The sequence below is a fragment of the Octodon degus genome, unplaced genomic scaffold (genome assembly GCF_000260255.1).
Source record: "Octodon degus isolate 3935 unplaced genomic scaffold, OctDeg1.0 scaffold00096, whole genome shotgun sequence".
NCBI classification, from domain to species: Eukaryota; Metazoa; Chordata; class Mammalia; order Rodentia; family Octodontidae; genus Octodon; species Octodon degus.
The window spans coordinates 4,755,143-4,778,948 of NW_004524672.1; the positions used below are offsets into that span (position 1 = coordinate 4,755,143).

At 45.1% G+C, this 23,806-nt stretch overlaps 1 protein-coding gene across 1 annotated transcript in view; it reads left to right on the forward strand.

The window, feature by feature from the left end:
- Positions 1-14,946: 14,946 nt before the first annotated feature.
- Positions 14,947-23,806, forward strand: part of Ap1s3 (adaptor related protein complex 1 sigma 3 subunit) — a 70,754-nt gene continuing 61,894 nt past the window's right edge. Inside the window, exon 1 of the mRNA XM_004638233.2 lies at positions 14,947-15,124. Within this exon, the coding sequence (XP_004638290.2) occupies positions 15,122-15,124 (3 nt within the window). The 5' untranslated portion in view covers positions 14,947-15,121. The remainder of the gene's footprint in view (positions 15,125-23,806) is intronic.

The following is a 23,806-nucleotide window of genomic DNA, read 5'->3' on the forward strand; positions in this document are numbered from 1 at the left end:
TATTTATATTCATTAATGCAAATTCACTAGTCTTTTCTGTTAAGAACTTACAGGCATCTACTACTTTGAGCCTGGAATCCTGTGCAGAGGCAGAGACCAGGGCTTTGCTTCTTACCAGGGAACTGAATGTGAAGCACATCACTGAGTAGAATGGTCTGAAAAATAACTCTCCTTGAAGCCCACTGAGCATGGTTATCATGGGCGGAGAGGGAGAGTTGGAAGTCAAATGCCCTACTGGTTTTAGAACAGATGCAGTCTGAGGAGACCTTCATGTTTCCCTGGGACAGTGGCTCCCAAGCATCGCTCCTATTTGGCTTTCACTAAGTGCTTCCTGGATACCAGGAAGCAGGCTAAACACTTATGAAGGTATTCTGGCAGTAAATTCTCACACGAGAACATGATCTAACATGAGCTCTATTCACAGATAAGGGTGCCCGGGCACCAAGAGGTGAAGTAACTGCTTGCATGGCTGACAAGTGCTGTGCAGAGCCAACTCCGAGCAGTAGTGTCTGAGCCCGTGGCCACCTTCTTGGAAGCCTCTGGACAGATAGGAATCAGCATTTTCCTCTGGGGAGGTGCTGGACTGGAACACTGTAGCAAGTTCTCACAGTAATTCTGTGTGCAGCAAAGCTCAAGGTCCGCAGGCCCTAGACAGAGGGGCCTGGAGTTGGTGTGGAAGCCACTACAGGACTTTGCTCTGGAGCGCTGGGCTCTCTCTACTAATCGGTTGGACCCTGCTCCATGTGCACGGCAGCATCTCCATACTTCAGATGGAGGGAAAACATGAATGTCAGGTGAGGGGCAGGGACTCTCTTCAGAATCTTGCCCACAAACTCAAAAGGCCTAGAGTATAATTTGGATGCTGAATGTTCCCCAAGGTCCATGAATTGAAGGGCTGGTTCCCATAGCCGTGCTATTGAGTGACAATGGAACCTCTAGGAAGTGAGGCCTGGCAGGATGCTCTGTGGAACACATCACTTCCTCTTTCCTTTTTCCTTTCTGGCTCCTGAGGTGAGCAGTTTTCTCACCACATGTTCCCACCACCATGTGCTGCCTCACCAGGGCCACAAAGTTGTACAGCTAAGGAGCCATGGGGCTAGAACCTCTGGAATAGTGAGCCAAAGAAACTTTTCTCTTCATAAATTAGTTGCCCCAGGTTTTTGTCATAATTACAGGAAGCTGGTTATTATAATTTGGTTAGAATAAATGCAGCCAGATGAGCTGCGAGTCAGGAGACCAGAGCAAAGGGAAGCCCAAGGTCTGGACTAAGCTCATTCTGGAAGCTGGAATGATGGCAAGCCTTGGAGGCAGCGGCAGGTGATAGGAAGGCATGAGCTTAGGGGAACGTGGTCTGTAGAGGAACTTCACTGCGGAGTGAAGCCCTAACAACTGTTTGCTCTACCCAAGTCTTAAAATGTTAGGTCAAAGGGACAGAATGTTTGTTTTAGAGATGAGATTAATACCTAGTGTTTATGACCTCATGAACACAGCAGATAGACTCATGCTTAAAAAAGCCAATGTGTAACAGACAATTTAGAAGAAAATATAGAAGAACATTATAAGGACAGAAATTAGCAGGCAAAGCACCTGATCACTTTTTAAAAAAAAATAATTTTATTGAGAAAAATACCAATGAGACAGTTTCACAATTGATTACTGGCACATTTTCAATAATTAATACATTGCACATTGCTGTCTTAGTGATTATTCATTGTACAAGATGCAGACATGATATCCTGCCTCAAACACTATTAGAACAAACCTCTCTATTCATTGAATTAAGAGAATGCAGCTGTATATCTATCCTAACTATTTTGAGTATACAGATACAAAAGGGTTGTTCATTTGTATCCCCCTTTTTTGTTTAGTTTTGTCAGAGAAGGACATTTAATTGTCATTTAAATATTGTAGGTGCTTGAATTCAGCAGAATCTCCCACTATAGCCCAGTAGTCCATAATAGTAGTGGGTTTTCCATAAGACTGGCAATGTCCAAAGTGGTTGACTTGAGCTTTCTACAACTTAGCATATTAATGTGGCTTTACTTTTTATACTGTTTTCATACTTTTCTTCTGGATAGTTAAGACCAAGATAAAGCAAGACCTACATAACAAGAAATGTAACTTTTGTATCTGCCAAGGTCAATCAAAGCCCCTCAGGATTTGACCTAAAACCCTATACTGCAGTTTGTAGAGCCTTTGTCAGTGTCAGCCATGTGGATGAGTCATGGCCATTACTTGACCAATTTGGTCTCTGTGAAAGCCTGAGAGAATGTTTTCTCTCCATGTGACTCTCCTTAGGCACACTCTACATCATTGATCACTTTCCTCTGTGGTCCCATAATCTCCTTGCTGATCACTTTTTTTTAAAAATGAATTTTACCCACCTGTCCTGATTTTTTCTTATTCTATTTTTCCAGGAATAGTATATTACATGTCACAGTGAAACTCAGTACATTATAAACTGAGTTTCACTGTGGTAGTTAATACATAATATGTAATATAAAATATGTAACATGTAAAATATGGCATTTAATGTATAATATGCCTTGATTATATCCATCCCCATTATCCTCTTTTACACTTGCCTTCCCCCACCCTTTTGTTCCCTTCCTTTTGTCTAATGGTCTCTTTTCTACTTTCTTTTTTTTTTTTTTTTGGTGGAACTGGGGATTGAACTCAGGCCCTTGCACTTGCCAGGGAAGCGCTTATTCCACTGAGCCATCTCCCCGGCCCCTTCTTTTCTACTTTCATGCAATCTTTTTTTAAAAGATTACACAGAAAAGTATGCTGGCTTATTTTGTTTAATATTATCTCCAGTCCCATCTCTTTTCCTGAAAATGGCATAATTCTTTATGGCTGAATACCTGGTTACCTTAAACAAAGGGAATGCACTTTTTTTCATACAAATTCCTAAAAGTGAGAGATGGATGAAGACACAGACATCTCAGGTAATAATTTCTGTCTTTGCAGATGTACTGAAACAAAGAAGAATTCAGAGGACTAAATCTGAAGGATCTTAGACCATGGGCTCCCCAAACCCTGCTGTGTGCAGAGGACTGTTCTACATATTTTTTGAGTGTCATGTGGAAGCCATTAGTGGCTTATAGCATCAGTGACATCCATGCCACCCACATCAGCTCTTGCTATCTTTTAAAACAGCACACTCAGCCAGGGATGGTGGCTCAGGCCCATAATCCCAGTACTTGAGAGGCTGAGGCAGGAGGATTGCTGCAAGTTCAAGGTCAGCCTGAGCTACAAAGTGAGCTCAAGGCTAGCCTAAACTGCATTGTGAAACTCTATCTTAAAAAGACTGAATAAATAAATAAAATAGCATGCTCCAATGTGCTTTAGATAAGGTATTTTACAAGTGAATATTCAAGATAGCTTTTTCGTTAAGTTAATATTAATTAAAATTTACTGGGCTGGGAAGATAGTTCAGTGGTCTAAGCACCTGCCTGGCAAGCACAAGGACCCATGCATACCTCTAACCGCAGCCCTGGTGAAGTTCAGACAGCAGGATCACTATGAGTCCGAGCTGCGAGTGGGACCCTGCACCAAATAAATAATAAAATTAAAAAAATGTGCAATTAGTCATAATAACAGCTCTAAAAAATTGAGTACTGACCAATCCTGCCAGCATCTTTAAGGGGCATAGAAATTATTAGTTCTATTTTTATCCTGAGCCAAGATGAGGTTAAGCACTTTGCTCAAAGTGACCTGGCTGGCAGGAGAAACCCAGCTGGATTGGCACTGGGGGATCCAGCTGCCATGTACTTACTCTAGTGAGATAATCCCAGAGCCTAGCACCAGGTCATGGGGCCATCTTATGCTGGGCTAGGATGAGCCCCTGTTCACTTGCAGGCTAGGGGACTAACTGTTTTATGTCCTCCTTTCCACTCTGCTGTCTGGATTTTGAATTTCAGTCTTTGGCCTTACATATACATTTGCCTGGTGATCTCCGTATTAATGCTTACCCTTCCCATGGCCGCAGGGTTGCAAGCAGAATTTATCTGAGAGATATATAATCAAAGATAGTTTCTTACTACCGGGAACTCTAGGACCAGCCATTCTCTAGTTGATGATGAATTTAAATATCAACTAAGGAGGAATGGTGCCAGTGCTTGTAAGCCAAGCCCCAGAGTGAGAAAGGCAAGTCCACCCACACTTCCCACAGGGATCATGCCAAGGCTGGTCCTTGCATGAGAATACACTCTGATTGCTTCACAGCCTCTACATCTTAGCACCTAAGGGCTGGGGAGGTAGCTCAGCAGCACAGTGCCTTCCTGGCAAGTGGGGGTTATGAATTTGATTCCCGGTACACAAAACAAAACAAATCAAAACAAAATGAATCATGTAAATCTTAGCACCTGTTACCCTGACATGTAGTACATCTTTGATTGTAATCTTAACTGTCACTATCCACAGCATGTAGCACATTTTAATTAGATTGCCACTATCCCAAGCATATCTGCATGCCAGTTCTTTTCTCTTCTTCGTGTAGCCATGCTAGACATCAGCATGCTTTGTTGAGGTATTCAACAACACTAGAGATGAGAAACTTGGGGATTGGATGTTCAGAGCCAGTTAGCTCTGGTTTCATTAACCTTTAGTGAATTGCCATTATCACTGCTCTCTGTTCTGATAGGAAAACTTTGTTTCCTTCCCGACCAATCATAGTTGATGATGCGGAAGGAGTCACAGCTTTCTGCAGAGTCCAGGGATGATTGATAAGAATTCACCAGGTACCCGGGAGAGCTTTGCATAAATACGTGGATGAACATGATGTCTCTGCCTTTGACCATTTGCCTTTTTCTTTTTTCCACTCTAAAGACAATCTAACCTTTGCAGTATGATAAAATAACATTTGAGTGGTATTAATTAGTTCATAGAGAGCAAGTGGGATTAAGACAACTTTAGAACCCCAAGGCAAAGATGAAGGCCACCGTGCAGGTGTTTGTCTCATTCTTTTAATGTGAAATTTCACATTCTTAAGAGGTCTGCGCAACTCCTTCAGGTTGTCAAGGAAGAATGTCAAGAAGAGGTGCAGACACTCTTGGCGCTGTGTATATAATGTTGGTGTTTTTTTAAAAAGCAAGTTAATGTCTCTAGAAATAATGGACAATATTGATTTATGGCTGAATCAGCAGAGACTTTTCCTGACAAGGACAGATCTGCTTTTCTGCTCGGCTTTCTCAGGTCTGTCCAGAGCCCGCTACGGCTCTGGCTCTTGGGCCTGTGCTCTTTTGCTATAATCCTGATGATGTAAAAAGCTTATGACAAACACACACATCTAGAAATGGAAACATCTCAAGATGCTGTGTACAGCCTTCTCTGGAGATTAATTTCAATAAGCAATACAAGTCCTAGCCTTGCTGAATGAACACTAGTGAGGCGTGCTAATGTGTGTGTGTGTGTGTGTGTGTGTGTGTGCACACACATGCATGCATACACTTGTGTATATAGGAATGACATCACAGGTACACAGAATCCTATTGCCACATTACCATCTTCTTCTCAAAACTCAAAAAAAAAAAAAACAAAACAAACCCTCAATTACTGTCTAACTTGGCACCCAGAGGCTGGAGTGATTCCTTCAAGCATGATGTCCTTATCGCCTGTGGCCAGGTACCTTCTCAGATTATCTTCTTCAAGCACAGCTTTGCTATAAGGCACGGGAGCCCCTTCCTCCCCCAGTTCTGCCATCTCCCAATCCTCGTCCGGGCACTAAACTCTTCAACAGACCCTTGTTATGGTTTGTGTCTAGTTGTCCCCCCAAAGCCTCATACAGTCATGAGGTGGGGATTTCTAGAGTTTGAGATTAACGCATGATCCACTGGGATTATGTATTTTACTGCTGTTGGGATTATGGATTTTAGTACTGCTGGGATTATAGGTGTGTGTACTTTCCCCAGTCTGGGGCAGAGAGCCTAAATGCAATATAAGAGACAGAGAGACAGACTTTCTCTTTGTTCCATTGTTGCTGCCACTCCTCCATTTGTTCTCTTGCTGTTTGCTGCCAGCATGGAAGGCTGCCCTCTGCCATGTGCCACTCTGCCGTGTAGCCAGTCAAGTATGGACTGAAACCTCCAGTAACTGTGAGCTAAATAAATCTCTTTGCTTCATTTTGGGTGTTGAGTATTTGTCCCAGAAATGAGAGAAGAATAACTGAGACCACCCTCATTGCCTAAATCATTTGACTCGCATAAGTGTCCTTCAAAGATTGGTCCAAACCTAGACTAGCACCATCAGCTCCCCACCGTCCCAATGAACTCCACATCCAGCTGAACTCAGGAACAAGTGAGGTCAAAGCAGCTGCAGATTGAACCTAAATTTAACAATTTGAGAGATTTGGAGGGTGAGGAGTACTTGGTAAAGGCAACAGGGCAGGAACAAGGGTGGGGAGCACACACAGCAGTGCTTCCTGGAGGGGTTGCGGCCAGTTTGGTTGGTGCTGCTGAGAAATGGCCTGAAGTGAAGGCTGAGTGCTGCCCGCTGGGTTGGCAATAAGAGCTTGGCTGACCTTGTAATCTGAAGCCACACGGGAGAGGCTTCCAAAGAATGTGGGAGTAGAACATAAAGCTAAGGAGCCTTCCTTTAAAGGGTGCAGAGGCCGAGGTGGCCTGCTAGAAGGCACCAGAAGGCTGAGGAGGAGTTTTTGCTTTGCTATTAAGGAATGGAGGCTGTTACTTCAGTTTGAGGCAGTACATGACATAGTCCACATCAACAGGGAACAAGACAGTGAATGACAGAGGAGCAGGCGCCACAGAAGGTCTTTGCCTGTGACCTTGTGTCCGTGGAAGGGAGTGGAAGGGTCCAGGGTGGGCACTGCAGGCCACTCCTCTAGTGACAAGCTGGGATGGCAAGCAAGCACTCTGGGAAGGCAGACAGGGCATGAAGACTGGTACCTCAGCTGTGTGACAGGTGAGGGTGTTCTCCTTGGACAGCCTCTAGGTTAGGGGAAGCAACTGAGAAAAGGGCAGGAGATATTTTGAAGTAAGCAGAGAAGAGAAGGTATAAAAAGCCCTTCAGGGGAAGGAACGGTGAGGGCTGCAGGGATTCCCGTGGGCAGCCTGGACTCCTGGGCAGGCATCTAATGTGAATTTAGCCAGCGAGGTGGGGGCTTTTCTCATCCAAGCCAATGGGAATTTTTTATTTTGTTATTTTTAATGGGAATTTTTAAAAATTTCTAATTTTCCATTGATTCTTGCTACTTAGTCACAGAAAATATAACACTTTTTAAGAAATTTACTTTAGCACATGTCATATATATAATTCAATATGAAGAGAAGCTATGACAGAAGGGACCTTTGCAAAGGAAACAGGAAAGGCAATAAGGGAATTCTTTCATACAGACTTCTGATCAGCATTATTTGATTTTTTTGGTCAAAAACCAAAACCTTATTATTAGAAGCAAAGAAAAAACAGTGAAGAAGAAAACAGTGCAATAAAAGACCAAGGATAAGTAAGTGTTCTATGCTGATGCATTGCCTATATAGTATATATGTCTGAGCTGAATGATAATAACAATATTTATGTATTATAGTGAGTTCTCGTACAGAGTTAGGAACAGCAATTTCCAGTCAAGCAGGATTGGAGCAACCCTTTCTCAGTCTTCAGTTACACAGGGAACAGAGCTGGATAGCAGTCACTTCTGATTAGCAGTATCATGATAAATGCTAGACAAGATATATAACTTCTTTCCTTGTTCATTTATAAAAATTGGTGCTTTTTTCTAATGTTCCACGGGTTCTTCCTTGGTGCTGACTTTACACTGCCCAATGCAGGAGAAAGTCTTTTTAGTTGGACTTTAAAAGCTTGTTTGTCCCTTGTGCTTTCAACAATACTGAAAAATAATTTGGTGACAATTCACAATCATGGATGAGAAAATCTCCCTCATGTCCTCTTTCACTTATGGCAAAGTTACCAGAAATCCAGCAGAAATGGCATCAATGAGAACTTTGATGTTGACATTTATTCATAACTCAAGAGTTATGTGGGTTGTTCATGCTGGCGGGAATGTGGCAAAACAGGAACTGTTGTATACAGGGTGAACTGGTCAGCTTTTCTTTTTAAAAAATCATTTATTTATTTATTTATTAGGTACAGGGTCTCACTATGCAGCTTGGACTTCTAGTGATCCTCCTGTCTCAGCCTCCCTAGTACTGGGATTACAGGTGTGTGTGTCATCATGCCCAGTTTTGGTGGCCAACACGGCGTTCCTAGGGTTCTGGGGCTGGCATGTATGAGGGATTGAACCCAGGTCCTTACACTTATCAGGCAGGTGCTTAGATTGCTAAACTATCTCCCCAGCCTTGGTCAGCCTTTCTTATTTATAAATGTATACAGATATATACTGAAGACTTAAAAGATTTGCTCTTTACACCAGTAATTTACATTTTATCAATTATCCTGGTGTAATCAGAAAGTTGGATGCAAACTTCATGTCCTTAATTTGTGTTAGAGTATTTGTGAAATTGGAAATAATCTCTGCATATAGTTATGAGGACACAGACTCCAGGAATTATATTACTTCTGCAGTTATAGTATTTGTAGAACTGGAAATAATCTCTATATTGAGTTATAAGGATATAGAAGCCAGGAACTATACAGCTTATTTAATTATATGGAAATGGTGTATGAGTAGTCCAAGAATGGATTATCTTATGCCCTTTAAATATTATTTTACAAGCAGAAATTGGTACTGGGAAATTATCACATTATAAGATTAAGTGGAAAATCTATTTGAACCCTCCTGGCTGGAGCCACTGTATCATCTCTCTCTTGAAACATTTCAGGCCTGTTAAAGAGCGTCCCTATACCTCCTTCCTCTGCCACACGTTCTGCATATGGTGACTGTATTCACCCCACTATCTGTCCTCTCTCTACCTCCATATCCCCATTCCTCTTCCTCTTCTCTAAAAGTCTCCTGCATTTTCATATGGCCCTTTATTTTCCTGCAGATTCCTAGCCAAGGAGGTAAAAGATTTCTATAATGGAAATTACAGCACACTGCAGGAAGTCAAAGAAGACAGAAAAACCTTCTGTGTTCACAGACTGGCAGAATTAGGATTGGTAAAGTGGCCACATTGCCAAGAGCAGGGCATGGGTCCATGAAAGTCCATATCAGAATACCATGTGGAAGGGCAGTACCATACAGAAGCACATATCCATATCAAAATGCGTATCAACAATGTTAGTCTTCAAAGAACTAGGAAAAAAAAACCCTTAAAACTCATGGAAACAAAAGACCAAGAACAGACAAAAAAGCAACCTTGAGAAAAAGCAGTGTTGGAGGCACTACGATACTTGATTTCGAATTATACAACAAAGCTAAAGTAACAAAACTTCATGGAACTGGCATAAAAACAGACATATAGACCTCCGGAACAGAATATAGTACATAAAAGTAAACCCATGTACCTACAGCCATCTGAGGCATTTATTTATTTATTGGGTCCAGGATCTTACTATGAAGCTCAGACTCATAGTGATCCTGTCGCAGCCACCCCAGCACTGGGATTATAGGTGCTCACTGCCATGCTCAGTTTCCGTGGCTGGCATGGCATGTGGCACCAGGGATTGAACCCCAGTCCTTGGGCTTGCCAGACAGGTGTTTAGACTGCTGAGCTGTCTCCCCAAGCCTGATTTTTTTTTTTTTTTTTAAAGACAAGTTCTTGCTATACAGTACGGGCTGGCTTTGAACTCATCATGTAGCCCAGGTTGACACTCGAATTGGCAAGGGTCCTTTGCCCCAGCCTCCCTAGTGCTGGGATTATAGGTATCTAATTCTTGACAAAAGGGCCAAAGGCATAGATTGAAGAAAAGAAGCCTCTGGAACACAGTGGTGCTGGTGAAACTAGTTAGCTATATGTTGAAAATTGAAACCAGGCCCCTATCCCTCACCTTGTACAAAAGTAAACTTGTAATGAATCAATACCTGAAACTCAGCTGTAAGGCCTGAAAATTTGAAATTCCTAGAGGAAAACATAGGGAAAATAGTTTGAGCTGTAGGTGCAGGCAGGCCCTAGCTGAACAGGACTCTGGCTGGCTTCCCAAGCCTCAGTTTACACATCATGCCCGGGGAACCCTTCCCTGACATGCTTATGTCTACAGATCGGCTTTTGGGTTTGAGGACACACTCATACATGGACTTTGACCTGGAACGGCAGCACAGGACCCATATTTAGGCGCCAGGAACAATCCAAACTGGTTCAGGCTTGAACGAAGTTCTGGGTTGGCTTCAGGCTTGATCCAGGCCTCAAAATGTGTCACCAGGACTTGCTTCTTTTCTCCACCCGCTGGTCAGGCAGTCTTGATGTTGGCTCCTTAGAGAAGCTGATCTTCATGGAGCTCAAATGGCTGCAGCTGCTTTGGCTTCCTGCACAGGTAGACCTGGAAGCAGGAGTGTATGTGCTGCGCAAAGAGGATTCCAGAAAATTTCCCAGAATTCAGTCTCATTGGGTTGGGTTCCTTGAGTGGCACGTGGTTATTTTAGAACCAAGCATCGTTGAAAGGAAAATAACAGTAGGCAGGACCGGGTCCTGTGCTGCTCTTCCAGGTCAAAGTCAATGGATGAGTTGTCTCAAACCCAAAAGCCGAATGCAGGCAGCAGGGGAATGGATCTTGGAGACTCGGCATTTCTTTATTACGTGTTTACGTAGCGCCTGATCCTTTCGCAGCACTGGCGTTAATTACACGTTTATGTGTGTAATTTGTTTAATATGTGTCTTCCCTATCATGCTGTTCATTCACTCAGAGAGGGGCTCTGTCTTCTGTTTTCACTGTTCTGGGACCAATGCAAAGCACAGTTGATGGCACAGAGTAGATGCTCAATAAATATTTGTTCAATAACTGCTTCTGTAAAAACAAAACAAAACAAAAACAAAACATGGAACTGCATGCAAACAGGACCTGTGGTGGGTATCTTGGTCCACTTGTGGCTGTAAGTAACTCCCTGTGACTGGTTTATAGAAAGAGAACAAATGTATTTCTCACAATTCTGGGGCTGTGAGGCCGGGTCCAGGCACCGGCAGTTTGATGTTTGGTGAGGGCTCAGTTTCCCTTTCAAGGCGGCCCTGTAAATGCTGCTCCTGAGAGAAGACTTGGGTTGTGTCTTCTAAACTGTTTACCTCCAGCCCTTCCAGAAGGCAGAGCTTTCGGCCTTAATTACTCCCTACAGACCCAGTTCCTAGGACTCCCCCTTGAGGGACCAAGTGTGCAGGAACTGGGGAGGACACATCATCAAACCATAGCAGGAGGACTCTGATTTGTGCTTTAAAAACAAAACCTCTTCCTCTCCTGGACACTCACACAGCAAAAACCCTAACAGAAAGACACCAACATTGACAGTGGGAATTTCTGGATGGCAAAGCGAAGAATGAGGTTTTACAAAAGAACACCTTTACACATTTTCCAAATCTACAATGAACTCATATTATTTCATAATTGAACAATTTCTGGAAGGATGCTCTAGACATAGATGGGTGGCTTTCTATTTATAATAAATAGGCTCTGTGAAAAGGAGAGGGAGTTTGTATGGCACTCGAGGCCTAGAACTAAAAGTTCCACCCCACAAGATGAATTCACCCGGAGGCAAGAGGTGCTCGCTGAGCGTGGTGATCCCTGGAGACGTTAATGAAGAGTAGCAAAGAACAGCAGAGTCAGGTCTCATTTAAATAAGTGTGTTGCTGGCAAGCAGGGTGCAAGCTGATTTTGCAGCGTGCCTTCTGCTTTTATTATTCTGAACCCATAGCTTGCTCTTCCGAAGTTTCTGAAAAGTTGGTAGAGTTTTGGTACATAGACTTCAGCTGATTTGGTGCTCGCCCCGGCGGTGGGGGCGGCGACTGAGGGCCAGCTATCACTGCATTCTCTCTGTACCTGTGTGAACAACCATTTATAGCGTGAGATCTGTGAGGAGAATCTTGGGTTGTGGCCAGGGAAATCCTCGATGCTGCCTCAAGATCTTGGGTTGAGGTCTCTGGGTCCTCCCGAAGGTTGGCATGACTATCAGTAGATCCACCAGGGAGCCAGAGTTCTTTTTTCACATATATTCATTTATTTTTTTTTAAATTTTCAACAATTTTATGGAGGTAAACTTGACATACAATAATCTGGATATATTTCAGGTGAAAGTTCATGTTTTCATACACATGTATGACCATGCACCAGTCTGGATGATCAAAATAATGTACATATCCATCATTCTCCCAAACCTCTGCCTGTCCCTTGTCATCCCTCCCTCCCTCCACATTCACCTTCTCATCCCCAGAAATTTCTAATAAGCTTTCAATTTTTAAAGCTATAGAATTTTTTTAAATCTTTGCATTACTGTGCCCATGTTCCTTAGTCACTGCCTGTACTCTAAATCATTCAGTTACTCTTTTTTTTTCTTTTTACTTTTTAAAGTTTCTAATACTAGAAGGTATCATACAATGTCTTTTTAAATAAGTTGTAAGTCAAAGATACAGTATAAATCTTAGAACAAAAATTAAGATTAAGCAATATTCAGAAAATTGATTCAAAACAATTGAACTAAGAAAAAGTTTTCATGATAGCAAAGAAGTACTAAGAGTAAAACATAAGATAAATACTTGAATGGCAAATAAATGACCAGCACTTCTAACAGTTTGAGGATAGGATATCGCATAAAGTTCTAGTGTGTTGTGGACATGCATAATGACCGTAACAGTTACTGGTGGGAGCCAGAGTTCTGAAGGGTGCAAAGATGGGAAGGGAAGTCAAACTAAGAAAGGCAGGTTATTCTGCAGAAAGAGCTGCACATCTGAGAAACCCTGCATTATTCCCACCTCAGTGTCCTAAGTAGGCCTGCTAGATGTGGGGTCCTGGGGAAATCAGCTTGGGTCTTGGTTCCTCAAATTCAGGCTCATCTTGGCCTGTGCCCAGTTGTCTCACCCCACTTTATTAGTCCTGCTGTCTTGGAACCTTAGGCTGTCATTCCCCACAGTGGGCACAGGGCCTCTTTCCTGATGGTTTATCTGGAGGGCAGTAAAGTCACTTATGTAAAATGTCCAGCCCATAGCAGGCCTCTCTCTTGCGATGACTTTGGGTCTGGTGTGAGCATATGGAATGAAAAACCCACTCAGGAGGCTAATGCAGGAGGATCTCCAAGAGTCCCCAACTACATAGGAAACTCTAAAGAAAATCTATGTGAGAGAATGCCCACTTCCCGTTTCAGCAAGGTCAAGAAGGAAGACAAAGGATGCTAATAGTTTGTAAGTTAAACTTCCTCTTTCTTAATCCCACTCTCTTCCAATGCAGCGCACACATTAAGGGAAAATTCTTCTGGTTTAATTTTGACTTGTCCTTCTGACAAGAACACCAAGACTTGTGTAGCTTTGAACCTCATGGTTAGGGCACCATCTCTTAGAGTGCTGGGTAAAGCCAAAAGGAAGGGTGTGTGTGTGTGTGTGTGTGTGTGTGTGTGTGTGTGCGCGCGCGCGCGCGCTCCAGTGCAGGAGTTTAGGATGCAGCTTTCTAAAATTCCTTTCTTTTTCTACCCAGTACCCTGTGTGGACTTTCGGTTTGTTTGCTTTTGTGGTGCCATGGATTGAACTCTGTCACTGTGTTACACCCTAACCTTTTTCATTTATTTAGAGATAGAGTCTCCCTACATCGCCCAGGCTGGCCTTGAACTTTTGATCTTCCTGCTTCAGCCTTACAAGTATCTGGGATTACAAGCATGATCCATCCACCTTGCCCACCAGCTATGGTCTGGAGATCAATTGTCCAGTCCTTTTCCAACACCCCTGCAGATACCCCCCTCTCCAGGTTTGAAAGGGTTGTCAGAGTGTGCGGTGGGCTTCTGGGGACTCCTCAGTAGCTGCAGCCCTACTCTTGGCCCAGAAGGCCCATTCCCGCAGCTCCTGGTCACCTCTTAGACCTCTTGTCACCGAACTCCAGCGACACAGGCTTTCTCTGGGGTCTTTCCAGATGGACGACTCAATCCCCCTTCAGAGTACCTCTGCATCCACGTCTTCTGTTACTTGGTGGGGGTGGTGGTTATGGACTTCCATGAGCGCCCAGCCAAATTTCCACAGCTTCTGAGCCCATCCCCAGCGTCTCCTTCCTGGAATTCACTTGCTTTGCCATCATTTACTAGTTCATCGCTTGTCGCCCCACAGGACATTGTGGGCTTCGGGAGGGAGGGAGGGAGGTGGCTGTGCGCTCTGGGCTGGTCCCCAGGGTTCCTGCAGCACCACATCCCCCACCGTGCAGAATAACGGCGGGTGGTATTCATGCCGGAACGCTGAGCCCTCTCTTTAGCTATCAGACGGATACGGTTCACAGTACCCGCTAACGATGATACGCAAAACTGTGGTTCCAACTTGGGGGCGTGGAGACGCCCAAAGCCCCAGATTAATATCCTAAGAAATGAAGCAGAGGAGCGGAATTAGGAAACCAAGCCGCGACGCTCATTGCTCAGGAGCAAGCCCCTAAGCGGTGGCGCGGAGGCGGCTTGATTAAATGATCGGTGTCCTGGGCTTGCAGGGTTCCATGTGTGAAACACGAACCGTGCACGTCGGGGCAAAGGTCTCCTCTTTCCCCCTCCGTCCCTCTACCGGAGGACGCCCTAAGCGTATCAGGAAGTATCTGGGCCAAGGCTGGCGGGCGTCTGTGGAGGGAGCTCAGGACACAGCGGTGCGGAGCGATCAAAAAACAGGCGCCGGGTGAGAGCAGCGCGCAGGACGTGGAGGCGACGCGCGCAGGACATGGAGGCGACGCGCGCAGGTGGCCGCACACCTGTGGCGCGGGGGTGTGGTCAGGAGAGGGCGTGGCCACTAGGGGGCGTGGCCCGGAAAGGGGCTCTAGGAGCAGAGCGTTGAGGATTGAGGGGGAAGGAGGAGGAAGTGGAGCCAGAGAGGAGCTGGAGCGGCGTGGAAGAGGAAGAGGAAGAGGAAGAGGAGAAGGATGGGGAGGAGGTGGAAGGAGAGCAGGGGTGGGAGGAGCGGAGGGAGGAGTCAGGGAACTTTCCTTTTGGGGCATTGTGGGAAGCAGCCATGGTCTGAGCGGCGCGCACCTGCCAGCCCCGCGGGCTTCTGCGCTGTGCTCCGGCCTTCGAGCCCCGCGTCCTGCCGGCAGAGACGGCGGCGGCCCGGCCACCATGGTGAGTTCGCCGGGCGGGGGCGCGCGACTCACCCCGCGGACCGCAGCCCAGCTGCGCGGGAGCCGTGGCTCCATTCAGCGCATCCGCGGTAGCTAAGGGCTCGGTCTGTGCCAGGTCCAGCGCCGGGGAGGTCGCGGGCGCCTGGGGATCCCCTGCAGTCGGGAACCGACGCACTGGAGGATGCGCGCGGAAGGGGGTGTGCAGCAGACCAGTAACTCTGGAGAGTAGGGGGTGCTCTGACATCTCTAACAGCGTGTGGAGGAGAGGCAACTTCTGATGCAGCAAAGGTCTCTTCGCGGGCTGCTGGAGGCCCCCGAGGGGCGCCGCAGCCCGAGACCTTGGGGACAGCCTAGGGAGGGACGCCTCGGGCGCGTGGGGGAGCTGGCCAGAGAGCGCTCCTGGTGAAGCGCGTCCTGGGAAACGGTAGTAAGAAGTTTTGGTTTTTGTTCCGACTGAGTAGGGAACCTTGGGTGTTTTAACCAGAACTTTGACCTTGACTTTTTAAAGATCCCTTTGAGAGTTGGAGAATCGTGTGTGTGTGTGTGTGTGTGTGTGGTCTGAGGGGTGAGTGGCAGTCTCAAGGTGGAGCTAGGAGGCAGGTGACAAGGCTGCTCCTGGGAGAGGTGTCCTGCCCTGTCCTAGGAGGAAGTAGGAGCCTAAGTTCTCCTTTTGCCTGTCTTCTGCGGGTGCATTGGAGAGTGTGATGACGTGAACTGCACCATCCACTTCCCCAGTGGCACTCACTTCCCAAATCCGTGAAAGAGACGTGATCTGCGGCACTGTAGGGTGCTGGGGCTGCCGGGTGGGGTCAGCAGGTTGATGGACAGGTAGAACTGCCCAGTTTCCAGGACCTGATGCCAGGACCCCCATGCACACTCCTGAGAGAGAGGCCTGGCTGCCCACGCTGGAGGCCCGCTTTGCTCCTATGTGTGGAGTGATGCAAAAAGGAGTCTGTAAATAATGGAGCAGCTCTCTGGGTTTGCTCAAGTTTCTCAAGGAACAGGGTGACGAAATGCCCAAGCCACCAACTCACTCGTCTGGTGAGGTTACAAGAAGACCCCGGAGTTTCCTAGCAGCCAGGAGCTGCTTCCCTCCTGTAGGCTGGGGAAGGGTCTGCAGGCAGGGACCCCTGCAGACAGCATCTGGTGGGGGTTTAGTTTTTCTCCTTGGTGTCAGAGTGAAATGATCTCCGGCTCTTCTGTACCGGGGAGACACTTTTACTGAGCACTTGTGATACATTTCCCGAGGTCACCAACCTCCTAGTTTCCAACACATTCCATCTTTGCAGCAAACAGGTGAGGCTGCCGTACTTAGCAGTTGCCTGCTCTGAGCTGGTCTAGGAGTACTCAACTTTCACCTCTCTACCTCAGTTTACTGAACCAGGACAATTCTTGCCCCTGACTGATCATGCAGGGCTCTCAATGCATAGCCCTGAAAAGTCCCCAAGACTTTTTCTTTTTGTCTTTCTCTCTCTCTCTCTCTCTCTTTTTTTTTTTTTTTTTTCAGAATTTTTTTTTTTTTTTTCAGAATCGAGGATTGAACTCAGGCCCTTGCACTTGCCAGGCATGCACTTATTCTACTGAGCTACCTCCCCGGCCCCCCAAGACTTTTTCTACAAGTCTTCAAGATCAGAACACAAATATATTATTTGTCCTTTTTTTCCCCTCATAACCTGAGCCCACATGACCCGAAGCGGCACAGTAAATCTGATGCAATGGAATTCTCTTCTCTTAGGCCTGACATGAAGGACATTTGCAAAAATGTGACACAGTGCCACTCTTTTCACTGCTTTCTTTCTTGGTTTTCCTCTGGGAAAACAGTGGTGGTAAAAATGCTATTTGTGTTTAGTGTGTGATAGGTTTATGATTATGTTAAAATGAATTGGTACTGATAGTCTTTCTGCTTTAATTTCTGATACATTGAATGTGAATTGATATAATCACATCAATGAAAAGATCTTTCAGGGGTGGACGTGTTTGATTTTTAAGAGTTTCCAGATAGAGTGTGGTGAGCATGCCTGTAATCCCAGCACTCTGGGAGGCTGAGACAGGAGGATCACACGTTTGGGCCCAGCCCAGGCAGGTTAGTGATTTAGCAAGACCTTATCTCAAAAAAAAAAAAAAAAAAAAAAGTCTACAATGTTTCCTTATCAATGCCACAGAGCACGGGCTGTGACAGGTAGCAGGGAGCATGCATGTGCTCATGTGAATGCACTCCGGGCGGCTTCCTCACTGTGTGCTGCTGTGTCTGCATCTTCATCTGTTCTTGCTGCTCACGGTTGGAAAGAACCTCCCAGCAGCATGGAGGCTCAGCCCTCTGTGTTTTGGGGTGCCGTGTGATTCTCCCTGTTTCCTGCTGCCTTCTGGATTCCTGCCCGTTGCTGACCCAATGCACTGTTTTGCTGAGAAAAGGAAGGATGCTTGTTGCTTGCTTCCTGGTGCTCTGTGCAGAGAGCACGTGACTCCACTGGCTCAGCAGGCCTGGTTTCTTATCTCCAGAGCATCTGGATTATTCTGTTTATGCGAACTGTATACAGTATTTTATCTTGCCCCCCACTTGCAAGCTCTACCTTGGAAAACAATGTTAGGCTTCGTATTCTTCAGAAATCTAAATATGCCTAAAATTTTCCTAGGAAGAATTTGCTGTTGAGGGGTTAACCATGGTTATGGAGGAAAGAGAAGGATTTTGTTGTCCTTGTTCCTTTAGGGAGACAACACTGGAGATGGACAAGGTGACCATTGAGAAGCCTTACAGACATTTAATAAAAATACAATATGACTTTAACTTAAGTGGCCTTTGTGCTTCTGGAAAGATGAGGTGACTTTTAAAACATATTGTAAACAAGATACAGGACTCACTCACTGGAAGAAACTAAAAAAGTGACCCTTTCAGAAATAGGAGTAACCATCTCTTGGTGTTGTCAGTTCTGTTCTCATACTGTGTATGATTTATATGAAGTGAGATATACTTAGGCTAAAAATTCACGGATTATGTATAAGACTTAAAATCTGACTTTCAAGAGAAATAACCATGCAGCCATTGCTTTATCAGATTCACATGAGTTGGAGACTGCGTAACTGTACCTTTCTCCTAAATCAGATTGTAGAAAAAGTTTCACTTATTCATTGTCATTTCCCGTTACATAGAAATAGGAAGGGTCCCAAGAAAGTGCAGATGTGAGGGTGAAGGAACAGAACCTGGAGCCTGGAGCCTGTGTCCTGCCCCTCTGCCTCGGAGGGCAACTCCACTGAGGCATAAATGAATTGTCACAAATATGTCATTCTTTCAGCAGTTGGGGGTAAAGGGACCCATTAGAATAATTGGGCTTCCCTCCCCTGGAGCTTGGTCTGGGCCTTTGGCCAGCAGTGAGTGTGGACTAGGGGGCTGGGAGTAGGAGGGAGAAATGGGGGTTCACTTGTCCTAGGTAACCCTCTCCCCAGCAGGCTGTTTCTATAGATCTCACAGCACCACGGAGACTTGCATTTACCCTGCTCCTTCTCTGTTTGCTTTTTGTTTGCAAATGCTGTCAGCTTCTTGCAATTTTTGTGTGATGAGCAGCTGAAAAGAAACACCTCACATGGGGTGCTTGCCATGCTGAGTAGCCAGTGTCTATTCTTTGGGGTCCCAAGCATTTTTATGTTATTATGAGCTGAGACATACTAGGTAAGCTTCCTGCTATTATAGGTAATATTAACTCTTCCTCTCTCTCTCTCTCTCTCTCTCTCTCTCTCACACACACACACACAGAGAGAGACAGACAGACAGACAGGCAGGCAGGCCAACAAACAGGGATTCTTTTAAGGGGTAAATGGCTAGAGATAAGCCCTTCTTGATGTTTCTGTGAATCATTTCTTCTATTTCATTATCTCGTCACTGTAGCCAGAGCTGCTTCCAGAGACCTGAGACTCCCTGGGGTTTATTTTTTCTGAAGACTTATCCTTGGATCTCTCATAGAATCTTCCTGTCTGATGTACATTCTGTCTTCCCTGACACCGCTTCCAGATGGAGCCCTGTTTTTCCTGAAGTACCTTGGGACTTTGGGAATCTTCCTGCACACAGCTGGAAGCTCCCAGATCCTGTGACACACTGGCATGCACACAGATAGCAAGCCAATGCTCCTCAAATGTTCGCTAGCCTGCACTGCAGCCAGCTAGAGAAATAGCCTAACGTGGGACTGTTGACAGCAAGGTAAAGTGAGAATTCTGCCAGCACAGGGGAGCACTGTAGCGCATTCGTGTTGGAAAACAGTGCCCTTGATCTCCATGAAGAAGCTGGCCTTTGAGACAAAACAGCCTGCTGCAGTCCCAGACCTGTATATTTCCTGACAGGTGGAGCTGGGTTCTAAAATTGCTCAATGTAGCTTTGAAAACTGCCCTGGGAAAAATAAGATGATCACTCAGTCTTCCAATGCAATGGGGCATGGAAGTCAAGTCTGCTCAGTAGAGAATAAGAACATGAAGGATTCTGCGTTTTAATGACCTGGTTGCTCTTTTCTGGCAGGATTTTAGTACTGATAGTGAATGATTGGAGCACGTTGCGGTTCAGTACACAGTTAAGTGCTGTGCGATTCTCCCTTCCATGCTGGGTATGGTGTATTGAAGAGAAGGGACTAAGACCATGATTTACAAATTGGGGTTTCCATACACCCCCTAAGCGTGCATTCTCGAAGAGGGGGAACGTGAAGAGCTAAACAAGGTCAGCCTTGGAGTGTTGGTTAGATTTAGAAGAAAATATTTTTCTGTTGAAGCACAAGTATATCTGGGACTAAGATGTAAAACTTGCTCCCATTGTACAATTCTAAGATGTAGCTTGTTTGGGCCTATCTGCTTAAGGCCAGCATGTCAGGCTCAGTGAGGCTCCCTGCCTTTGCAGCTGTTGGCTTGGTGGGGGAAAATTTATTTATTCTTTGTATTTTAGGAAAGGGTCTACAGGGTGTTCAGGGTCTCACTACTGGATCAGATGCAAGGTGATCCACCTGGTTACAGCCTCCCAAGAGCTGGGATTCCAGGTGTGCACCACCATACCCAGTCTCAATTGCTGTCTCAGCGCGCCCCGGGGGTGGGGCCGGAACAGCAGGCCTAGGGATCGAACCCTCGGCCCCTGCACCTGCTTGCTGAGCTATTTGGCCAGCTCTTACCATTGGATATATTGGAAATTTTGTGGACCCTGTAGTCTCTGTCATCATTGCTGAGTTGTACAGTGAAGCCATGGACAGCATGCAAATGGATGGGGCTATGTTTTAATAAAACTTCGTGGACAGCAGTAGGTGGATGGCCACATGTGGCTTATAGGCTGTAGTTTCTTGACCCATATTGTGAAGCAGCTTACTAACTCATTCACTTATGAATGAATGAATAAATAAATTGAAGAGCTGCCCCATCACAGGCAGGTCTGGCTGCATATTTGGTGGCACCTCGTTCGAGTGCCGGAGTTCTCTGCAGTGATGCAGAAGTCCCCTGGACTCCCATTTGTGGTGGTTGATTCTCTAAGCTCTGTGAGTATGTGGGCTCAGTCGTGCAGAAGAGGAATTCACTGCCGAGTACCGGCCAGTTGGAGAATAATCCTGGGTTCATTCCGTGGGACGTAGTAGGTGTATTGAGGCAGCTGGTGTGGAGCCTCATCCTGGCACTTGGGTGGGAAGTGCCTTGGCTTTGGTGGTCCCTCGGCCCGGGGAGGGGGCCATCTCTTCAGCGGTTCAGCCACTTCCTGGCCAGTTGTGACCACACAGAAAGTCCAGAGGCCCTGTCCATCTCCCGGCCTTTGGTTTTACCTGGCAGCTGTGTGAGTCCTGGGTGCAGGATTTCAGGTTTCTGCAGCCCTCCTGGCTTTCTCTGTTCACACAGACATGGTGTCGTTTGTCGACTTTGGTCATGAGTGTCATTTTTTTTTGTATAAAAATCTTCCTGAAGGATATGCAGGAAGGCAGTTGTTTCTCACAAGGGCTCCAGGAATCTGATGTAGTAAAAAGATTCATTTCAAAATTTTGTGTTCTTTTAGATACTTCAGTTTTTCCTGTTTGCATATAAGACATTTTAAACTAATCTGAAAAATGACTTTTATAGTAGTGTCATTCATCTTACTTCAGAAAATACTGCTTTCTTTGTTGCCTGTGCTTTGTAACTTCCTAGGTCTCAGTATGTCTGAAATTAGGATGGAAGCAGAAGTGGGCCCTTAACATGTGCGCACGTGCGCACACACACACACACACACACACACACACGGTCAACCACAGGGAATGCTTTCTCATGGACACCCCTACCTCCACCCTTTTCCTCCAGCAAAACCCTTTAAGAAATTACTTATCCAGTATTATCATTGCTCATAAGTGGATTTTCTAGGTGACTTTTTAAGAAATGTCATGTTTTAAAAATGATCGTAAATATTAAGCATTTGCAGAAAGGGCTCAAGTGTAGCTGAGGCATGTCCAAAGTGGGGAAGGGCTTTACTCAGTCAATACATGACTTTGTATAGAGCTGTGCCTCCCAGGCAGACGAAGCTCAGTGCTGCTGGCGTTGCAGCTGTGTTGGGTGTCGTTGTGTGTACTTGTCTTGGAGTAGATTTAATTCTTTTGTGTAGCTCTGAGAAGCCGTGACTTTGGCGCACTCCATTACCCTATGTGTCTGCCCCCAACCCTTTTTCTCTGGCATGTTCCTGTTTGTCTTTGAAATGAGGAGCTTCTTTTTCTTTAACTTGTTCTGTTACTGAAAATTGACAAAAGCTGGGTGCACACCTGTAATCCTGGCATTTGGAAGACTGAGGCAGGAGGGTCGCTGTGAGTTTGTGGTCAGCCAGAACAACACAGTGGACCCTGTTTCAAATAACTAAAAAAAAAAAAGCTATTGAGAAATAAAGAGGTGACACAATATACTTCAATATATGTAAGCATTGCAGAATGGCTAAGTTAAACTAATCTATATGTATCATCTCAAAGATTCACCATTGTGTGTGTGTGTGTGTGTGTGTGTGTGTGCAGCCTCAGACCTGCTCTATTAGCAGTTTTCAATTGTACACACATTGTTAGTAACTATAGTCACTCTATTGTGGAGTTGATTTCTTGAATTTACTACTCTTGCCCAAAATTTTACATTCTTTGGCTAACATTTCCCCCATCCCCCTCTTCCTTCTATCAGCCCTTGGTAACTACCATTCTAACACTCTGCTTCTATGACTCCATCTTTTCTAGATTTCACATAAAATTGATATCCTATAGTATTTATCTTTTTGTGCTCCTTTTATTTCATTTAACACAATGGCCTCTGCTTCATCCACATTGTTTATTTGGGCTTTTTTTTTTTTTTTTTTTTTTTTTTTTTGGTGGAACCAGGGATTGAACTCCGGCCCTTGTGCTTGCCAGGGAAGCACTTATTCTACTGAGCCATCTCACCAGCCCCCTTCCATGTTGTTTATAAGCAACAGGATTATCTTAATTTAAAAAAAAAACACTGAATAAGATTTTATTGTGGATGTGTACCACGTCTTACTAATTTTATCTGTTGGGCCAGGGGTGTAGCTCAGTGGCACAAGTGCCTGCCTGGCAAGTGCAAGGTCCTGAGTTTGACTCCTTGTGCTCCCCCTCCATTTATCTGTTGATGGAAGCTTAGATTATTTCCATTTCCTGGCTAGTGTGGGTAGAGTTGCAGTGGCTATGAGGGTGCAGATGTCTCTTCAATATTCTGATTTCATTTTCTTTAGATATTATAGACTCAGTTGGGTTTGCTGATCAGATGTGGTGGTTCTATTTGGAATTTTTTCAGGAAATCCACCTAGATCTCCATATGGCGCTTTTTATATTCTTTTCAGCAGGGTAGCAGTGATCCCATTTCTCCAAATATTTGCTAATAATATCCTCTTCGTCTTTCTAGTGCTATCCTTTTAATCTTCTTCTGGTTTTAAATCCACATATTTGTGGTGATTGGTAATAGTGAGCATTTTTGGTTTTGTATGCCTATTAGCCATCTTTATGTCTGTTTTTAAGAACTGTTTATTTAGTTATGTTGCCTATTTCCTAATCTGCTTACATGTTTTCTTACTATTGAGTTGTTTAGGTTCTTTATATTTATTAGATATTAACCCCTTATATACAGTTTGCGAATATTTGCTCTTATTCGACAGGCTGTGTCTTCCCTCCGTTGCTTGCTGCTTCTGTGCTGCAGCAGCTTTCTAGTAGGGTGTAGCAGGGGAGCTTGTTTCCCTAGTAGCTTAAGAGCATCAGGAGAAAGGCAAGAGAATTTGGTGGGAGGGTTGCTGGGCTTGAAGCGAAGGAGACCCAGGTACAGTGCTCGCTGGCCACCAACACCTCATTCGATTTCTCAGCTGACCCAGGACCTGTCCTTGGCTGTCAGATGAGAAGAATGAGGGCCTGAGATAGGATCTTAAAAATCCTTTCTGGCTCTGACCATCTGTAATCAGGTAGGAGAAAATAATAATAATAATAATAATAATAATAATAAGCCTCTCCAAGCACGATGTATTGATGAATGTGTTTTTCTCAGTGTGTCACAATCTGGAGCGTCCACCTGTTGTGGTTCCACTGGGAGCTTGGCTCCTCTAAGTGCCGCTGGCAGGTTGACTTCTTTATTTTTATTTTATTCTTTTGGTAGGACAGTTTCAATAATTGACACATTGCATACATTCTTCCTAGTGGTTACTTGCTGTACAAGATGTGGACATGATATCCTATTT